Source organism: Dufourea novaeangliae, unplaced genomic scaffold (assembly GCF_001272555.1).
Source record: "Dufourea novaeangliae isolate 0120121106 unplaced genomic scaffold, ASM127255v1 scaffold6, whole genome shotgun sequence".
Taxonomy (NCBI): Eukaryota; Metazoa; Arthropoda; class Insecta; order Hymenoptera; family Halictidae; genus Dufourea; species Dufourea novaeangliae.
In genome coordinates, this window is record NW_015373900.1 from 1,986,064 (window position 1) to 1,994,882 (window position 8,819).

At 33.6% G+C, this 8,819-nt stretch overlaps 1 protein-coding gene across 3 annotated transcripts; it reads right to left on the reverse strand.

The window, feature by feature from the left end:
• Window positions 1–1,743: 1,743 nt before the first annotated feature.
• Window positions 1,744–8,222, reverse strand: LOC107193499 (tudor domain-containing protein 7). 3 transcript variants are annotated; one of them, XM_015582955.1, is made up of 17 exons: window positions 8,073–8,222; window positions 6,487–6,654; window positions 6,086–6,294; window positions 5,909–6,009; window positions 5,704–5,815; window positions 5,260–5,631; window positions 5,020–5,187; window positions 4,591–4,941; window positions 4,336–4,503; window positions 3,993–4,250; window positions 3,652–3,897; window positions 3,220–3,567; window positions 2,924–3,141; window positions 2,634–2,844; window positions 2,401–2,519; window positions 2,129–2,280; window positions 1,744–2,014 (listed from the first exon to the last, which is right to left on the reverse strand). In XM_015582955.1, the coding sequence occupies exons 2-17, from the start codon at window positions 6,572–6,574 to the stop codon at window positions 1,791–1,793; spliced, it is 3,345 nt and encodes a 1,114-aa protein (XP_015438441.1). In that variant the 5' UTR covers window positions 6,575–6,654; window positions 8,073–8,222; the 3' UTR covers window positions 1,744–1,790. The 3 variants fall into 3 exon arrangements, with proteins under 3 accessions (XP_015438441.1, XP_015438442.1, XP_015438443.1); XM_015582956.1 differs by lacking the exon at window positions 8,073–8,222 and adding an exon at window positions 7,019–7,057; XM_015582957.1 differs by lacking the exon at window positions 8,073–8,222 and adding an exon at window positions 6,921–6,976.
• Window positions 8,223–8,819: the final 597 nt, after the last annotated feature.

Below are 8,819 nucleotides of genomic sequence, written 5' to 3' on the forward strand. Positions count from 1 at the left end.
AATATAGAACTAAATGTATGTATACAATCTTAAAAAAGATACAATATTTTTATCTACACAATTCACTAGGTAATACTATTATTTTAAATAATTTTTTCCATCACTTACTGCCTAGATTGATACTTCAGTGAAATTTTAAAATTTCTTAAAAGGTACACCTGTATATATTATTGGGTACATTTACTTTTATATGATATATTCTATTGTAATGACTGTGAACGTTTGTATAAAAATATTTTGTATATATCTTAAATAATTTACACAATTTGTAAAATGTTGTTAAAGTTTTTAGAGATCAATATACCAAAATAATTGTTTCATAAAAAGATTATTCATATTTCGTTTTTAAATGTATTCAAATGCTTGTACCTGGAGATATATATTTATATTTACAAATCAGAAACAGCAAAGATTATGTGTTATATAATACGATGTTTTGTATAATCATTTATTTTAATAAAAATGAAAAAAGTCTTTTTAAGAATTAAAAAAGTATCCTTTTACAAAATATATTTACTATTGATTTTTTTTTCATTCATTCGTAGAGATTTATGGGGAACTGTTAGTTTAAAATAATTCACGACATGTTCGTGTAAACATTAGTATTTATTGGCACCTTTTATTAAGTTATCATTATCAAAAATAATATTTTACCGCAACGTAACGCATAAGTTATCATTTTTATATCTTACTGGTTTAACAAAATAAAAAATTCCTCACAAAGCTCTATAATTAGCTAATACCTGTATCATATACTTTACCGAAACGTCGCGTACATGTTGGAATCTAATGCAAACGTCGAAAAAACGAATGAGATTCCTAAGATAAATTTATGATATATGGATATTTTATATCAATACAGTCACTTTTGCGTTTGTTGCATAAACTACAAACAGCTACAACATACTATGTATAATAACGTTCCAGATTATATGTAATTAAATTAGCAAATCAACTAAGGATTAACAATATTGTCAATAAGAGAGAATGTTACTATAGGAAGATTAGTATTAACTAATAAAACTGTTTTATCACATATAAGAACAGAACGTTCTATGAGTACTGGAAGTTTTGGTAGATACTTCTAAATATTCTAACTTAGGGAAAACTAATGGTAGAAAACAAAGAATGATAAATAAACGTACATCGAGACGAGCATATGTCAAAAATGGAATGCTGTTAATTATCGTGAAAACTCTCCTGTAGTCTTTCACATGCCACAGCCAGATGTTATACAACCACGCTAGGTTAAATAGATCGATTGTTATAAAAAAAATAATAATAATAAAACAACGAAAATATCTGAAATGAATGTGCGTAGTTACTATATACCATGTAAACAAATTCCTCTAAAGAATATGTAACATACTCGTTAAACGTGTCCATATATTGCTTAGAGTTTCGATCAATAAATTATTGCTAGAGAAAAAGTAGAAAAAAAAAGAATAATGACTTCTCAGATATTATAAATCTAGTTTTTTTGAAGGAATATACATGCATATATGTACATACACGCGTGTGCATATATGCATATATCTGTTATTTTTTCAAATACCATTTAGTAGAAAGAATTACTTTTATATACAAACAACTATCCTCAATGATAAAATATCGAATCTGTACAACGTTTCTTTTCAGCATATGTATAGGAAAGAATTATCTTTGTGTTCATACGCGTTCTCCATACCAGTAGTCTCTTCAGTCTCACTACGATAAAACTTTTGAGCCACTGTAGTCGATTTTCGTAACGCGCATCCAAACGTGTACACTATCTATGTATGCCAGAGTAATTAGTCCATGCGTGTAGCTCGACCCTCTTCTACCAACAGTCGATCAATGTAAATGTCCTCGGCCGTGTTAACGTCTATCAATTTTAGACCCAGTATCGTGTCAGCTGGAGAAAGTCCGCCGTGCTTCGATTCAACAACAATCGAGACAAAATTTTTCTCCACCACCAACTCTTGAAACCTCAAACTATCCTCGACAGACCAGTCAACGTTAATCGGTCGTATGCCTGTTCGAATGAACAACAGAACGTGCACAAAGTAAAATATATTTCTGACAAGATCGAAAAGTGAAAAATAAATGTACAAAGAAAAAAGAAAGATAAAGAAAACGATTTACATACCAGCAAGCGTTGCTTTAATGGCCTGATACGGAAGTTCTAAGAACTGACTTTTCAAAGGTTGCAATTTACTCAGTGGCAGTACCGACACGTCCCCGAAATCGCAAAAGTAAACGCTAACCATGTTTTCTTTGATTATACTCGAAATGCATACCCTTGAAAGATTAAAAAAACTTGATTAAAAAAAATATAATACAATTCGATAAACTCGAATATACTGAATACAGAAGAACAAAAATGCAAAAGCGTAATTTATATTTTGCTTTCATTTATACCTATACCAATGGCCATCTATGTGTTTAGCTGCATAAAGTTTGCCCTCTCTCATTGTCTCTGCGGTCGGAGCAGGGCCTTTGTACGCTTGACAAGTTTCTTGCAACTGAATCATCATAGTCTAAAGAAAACACAAAAAGAACATACTACTGATAAATTTAACTCCAACGCTAGTTTGGGAATCGATGTCAATATTGTATTCTTGCAACACTATTTTAAACAGACTACTATTTACCTCCAAGGAACGCTTATCATCGAATGGCTGGATAGTAAAATTTCCCGGATGTGCCGCCATTGTCACGTGCACGTCGAAATATTCACCGATGCCTGAAATTTTTGGTGGTTTCAGACACCTGACTTCGTCATCCTCGTTTCCCGCGAGTTTCGAATTGGCACGTTCAATGCGTTTCCTTGGCTTTATATTATTATTTCCATCGCCCTGCGATCTGAGAGTGACACAAATAATTAATTATTATTCTTCTATAAGTCTTCCTAAATTTATACGCATATGTATATTCATTATACCTAGTTAATTCATCCTCTAGCGCTAAAGTATTATTGATGGAAACAAGCATGTTACTTGGCTGAATACGTTTAAACAGCTCTACGACTGGCACATTATTTCGAGTCGACACGACTTTCACGAGAAGAAGTTCTCCTTTGGGGGCAATTTGTGCAAGCTTCGCAGCCATCTTTTCATTGAACATTGATTTATCAATATTATGAAGATGTACTTTCATTGCCTAACGAACAGAAATGCGTACAATAAAAATCGGAATCTGCAGATAATACGGTTAAGTTTCATAAAAATAATAAGTTACCTGAGCCGGATATTTGGCTAACACTTCGGACAGCTTCTGTAGCGAAAGAAGATTGCTCATCGACGTGTCAACAGTCTTACCGAAATCGATTAAGAATGCTCTTAATGGATCGTAAAAGTTGTTCACGATTTTGCCCCTGTACCAATTGTTATTCACCGACACGAAGTACGTTTTAGTAACGTCGATCGTGGTCACGGTACAACTTTCCACTTCTTCTGCGTTTAATCCGGTGCATATTAATCGATTTAACAAACTCACCAGAATTTTCATACCTTCCGACTGTACTTGGACAAAAACATCACCGTTCTGGTCTACGTGTGAAATGAATACCTCGGATACTTGTCCCTCCTAAAAACAATGGAAAAAATATATTATTTCTTAGAAATACCTTTTTCGTAGATATTCTTCGAATCAGAACAGTCAAATACTTACAACGTCTAATTTGGAGGCAGCCGCAGTGTGTTGCAGAATTTGTTTAGACAGTTCAGAATTAATGTTAATATCGTCTGGTCCGTGTGTGTCGTAAAAAACAACCGTTACGAATGGTCCGTTTTCATCTTTATCGCGACTAATCACCTCAACGAACAATGCACGATCGAGCAACAGCTTTTCAATTTGCCCCAAAATAGTGTCGCATTCGCCGAAGTCTTCCAAACCGGCGAAACATAATCTCAGTGCCTAGTACAACATTAAAATCACATTTAGTAAATATTGTTTTACAATATCTTGACCTTTTTAAAGCATTTTGCGTTCTTATAAACATTTTGTTATACCTGAGCGGGAAGCACACAGAACGTTTTGTCCAGTGTTTGCAGTTTACTCTGATGGAAGGTGTCTTCGTCTCCATGATCAATAAATAAAACAGTAGCCATTCCGGTCGTTTGATTGTAATCCATACAACGAACTCTGTGCCAACAGTCATCTTCGAAAATAACGTAATAATTACCAATTTCAATTGGTAATGATTTTGTAGGTGATTGAGCTTTCTTATAATATTGAGTCATTTCGGTTAGCATGATGTCGAATTGATCCTGTGTATAAATGATAAAAATACGTTGTATTTACAATTAAAAGATTATACACGGAATGAGAACTTGTAGAAGGTATTTAGCTCACACTATATGCATCTCCTATCAGTCTGACCCAAACCTCTGTAGTACTTATAACGCACGTAACGGACACAAGCCAAAAATCTTCGTCTGGTAATTGTAATTGTCCAGGTGTAGGAGGTCCAATCGGATGTAATTGTACCTTATCAGTTTTCGATGAAGTTATATTTCGTACCTGAAAAATCACGTACTAAATAATAATCTTGTTTTATCTAAAGTTTGCACGTATATCACAGTTTACAATGAATCCTTTTTTTCTTACCTTTTCAGTGGACGAAACATATCTGCGCAGAATTACTGAATTATCAACACCCTTTTCTAGTATTATCGCCGGACACTCTTCGATTATTTTCTCCCAAATTGCTGGTAATATTTCCTTATACATTGTTTTATAATATATAGGTACCTGATGCATAAAGATACCGTTCGGATGGGCATCTATTATGAACAAAATTCGGTCTTTTATTATATGTTTATCTCTGGTTTCTTGCAGACGAAACGGTGCTCCATATTTCTCGTTAAGATCTAACAAAGCCAACTGTGCCGCAAGCTTTTGTGCCTCATCTTCTGTACGTGCTTCCTCGGGGTAACTTGAGTATCCATGCGGTCCAATCTGGAAAACAATTTACGCATATTTGTAAATACGCAAAATATTTATTTTACGTAAACTTTAGAAAATAGTATCACATACTTTCACTTGTGCGAACACGGCCCGCTCTTTCGCATTCTTAATTGTCGTGGGGCAAATTTGATATACAGGTTCTGGAAGATTTAACGCAATAACTCTCCTCCTCAATTCTTCTCGTGGATCGTTACTTTGCGGTCTTGGCACGTTCTTTCTAATATTGTTTAATGGCGTCTGAAAAGAATATGTTAATCAGTACAAAAAAAAGTTAATATTTTCAGTACTGCGGTACAGCTAAATATTTACCACTAAATTAACTGGCAATTGTGGAAACTGCAACATTTTACCATCCGCTAGAGCCTGCCCAGGCGAAAGAGGTGACAACACTTCGGATTGCGGAGGAGATTGCGGTGGAGTTTGCGGAGGTGGCGATGGAATACTGGTGGGTATATTAAGCAATGAAGGTATACTAGGAGTAACTTTGAGTCTTTCGCTAAGATTTGAAGTTCTTCCCTTTGGAAAAGTCTCTACGTTGTTATTAACAGTCTTTGGTTTCTGATTTATCACAGGTGTGATCATCTTCTCATTGTTCTTGACATAAAAATCATCCTTAGGCTTATTAGGAGGACTTTGGTTTGGCGGTACAACAGAATTAACTTGTTGTCTGTCTTTCAGTCTCTGAAAACGTACATAAATACATTGTTACTCTTGCCGATAAAATGAAACACGGTAAACACAAATACGACTCACTTTACTAGGAGAACTCGGTGGTATTCCATAATTGGATTGTATATATCTTGGTTTCTCGCTGTTTGGATAAATAGTAATTTTCGTCGGTTGCATTGCAGTGACTGCGCTTTGTCTAAATAACAAATTTAAATATTCATAAATATATCTTGGATCAAATCGTTGGTATGCATCAATACTACTGTAAGAGAAATTAAGAAGACATTACCTTCCAATCATGTGGGTATTATCTATATTAAATCTTGTAGTACGCGGATAGTTCTTTGTCATCACAGGCTGGCGATACGGAGGATGAGTTCGCGGATTTACCTGCAACAATGTTGTACAGATGTAATAAACTAAATGTATACACATAAAGATGTAATAAATATAAACATTTATTTACGAATTTTTTATGTTTCTTCGTTGATGTCTTCTGCCGAGCGATAAAGTTTGAAATATGTGCAGATTCCTCGGTAGGTATGGCTTCTATGATACATTCTCCACCTCTTTCATAGGTCCGGATCCCCGGAATTGTTGTCAAAAATGATACTAAAGAGGGATACCCTAGCTTGCGGTAGGGTATCCCCTCGTCGAGTAAAGTCCTATAATCTTCTACAAAAATTTCAAGACAAATGTAAATAGATTCAATGGAAGTATAATTGTACTATGTAAAATATAATTGTATTTAAAATGATTAATAATTAAATATAAAAAAAATTAAAAATATAAATTGATAAAAAAAGCCATTCACAATAACTTCAATTCTAATGACCTATTCCAATTTCTACTTCATTCGTTACTTACTATTTAAGTGGTCTATTTTAACACCGCCCTTTGAAACTATCAGACATGCTCGTACATTTTTTATCACTTCGTCCCTGTTTGAATCCATCACTGATTCCTTATATTATTCAGAACGAGGAATAATAGTAGTGTGTATGTATATAAGTTGTAACTGCAATAACTAAAATCCTGTAAACATTTGCAAAAGTCAAAATTTAAAAAATGTAAACACTCGCCAAAACAAACGGTAATTTTTTCTAATTTGACACACTTATTGAGGTTTAGTTTGTTAAGAAGCAGTTTGATCAATAAATTATATTTACAATGAAATAGAAAGGAAAATTTTCAGGAAACAGAATTTTTTTGTTAGAAAAGAGTTTTTTAAATAGCAAAGAAACAACTTCATGGATTTACATACTACCACATACTACACTAAATACTACAGACGTGGATACTTTGACAAAGAACTTCTTTAGAACACTTTCGTTTTTGGAACGTTAAATTCATACGGTAACAATACAAAATTTAAACAATAGAATAGAATGCACAATACATTAGTATTTCCGATTTTCAATTGTAAGTGGTGTAACTCAGCAACGCCGGTAAATGGCGATCGAATCGGTATTGAAGGAATTGATAAAATTAACGAACTCGTTAAATATCGCTTCAATAAAAACATAAGTATTTAATAATTACTTAAAATAATGGCAATAAGAAGTTCTTTACTTCAATGAAATATACAGAAAGACCATACTATTATTTGAATACTTAATCTCTATTTTCATACGCATTCAATACTTACATTGCCAGTAAAAAGTTTAGAATCACTCTTTGACAAGCAGGCATTTTTCAGATTAAACTTATTCAAGTAATTACAAATAATTGTATTCACAAGAAAATGATTATGTTATAAATTCGGTTAAAATTGCTAAAAGTGTTACTTGTAATTTAGAGAAAGTGCACCGAATGATTCACTGTTAAAAATCACAAAGTGTAATTCAAAACTTTTGGCCGGCACTGTATTCCTACGAGATTACTATTCTAATGACAATTAGTAATCGGACAATTACCACTCTCAAGACGATTTAATTTCAATGAATTTAATATTCGGAATCATTTGAACCAAGTGCCTCTGTAAGTATGTCATTCTTATTCCGTCAATGTTACAGTACTTATTAGGTCTAACAGGGCGATTGGAAATGCAATTGCCACCAGCGGTGTCACTGGGATGGCGTTTTCACCGAAAATAAAAAAACAGCAAGTGTAATGAACGGTGGAAATGTTATAGCAACTTATTTTGTTGAAATGAGCACACTGTTACCTGAACGACATATAAACTGATAAAACCAATTATATTTAGTTCCAGATGACATGTAACGAGTACACAACTCAAATCGGAAAGGCACTGACAACAGCTGTACTTATACTGGACTACACACAACACTGATTTGCACTCTGCAGGGGATAATACGTCGCGTACGCGAATTACTTCGAATTTAGAATAAATCTGTATCAATCGAAGTTACAAAGCAACGCGAGGAACGACGAAACACTTGATGAAAAAAAATTTAGGCCATCGTTATACATGCGTACGAGTAAAGACCTACCTTTTTCCTTAATCGTCGTATAAGTATATAAAGAAGCTACGGAACTTTTTTAAAACTGAGTTGAACTGATTCAAACTTTCGAATGAAACTGACTCTACATTCCTGATCTGCTGTTTATCGTTCACGAAGACCTGTTTCTAAACTCCATTGCACCTCTGCGGAGTACTACTCAGCCAATCACCTCCCAACGTAAGATACAGTTCCTCGCTCCACCAATCAGGTTTCCCCGCCCAATTATATTGCACCGTAACCGACCAATCAGCTGGCAAGAGAGAGAACGCGGTACATTTGACGAACATCGAGCATTCAATTGTCAAATCACTTGTGCTTGTGACTCTTTGAATCGTAATTAACGTTAATTATTATAAAATTAGCATTAAAGTTAATTTTAAATCAAGGACATTCGATGGGAACGATTGAAATAATTTCTGTATTTTGCAAACTAATTAGTTTATTCATGTCAATATTTATTTTAACGTAATCTTGTATTAAAAGCTGATACTTATTATCAAGTTTCATGTTATCTCTTCTAGATTAGTTTTCTTAGAAGGTAGACGTAATGGTACACCTGGTTCACATGAATTACGAAAATAATAATTACATGGGCAGTATAAAAATATTGTCAAAATATAATTAATATTGTAGTGCTCTCCACGTATCGTAACATTACACTTACCTAACCACATACATACTTTTTGTAAATATATTATTTTTAATTGAGATTCAAACAATATCATGTTCGAAAAA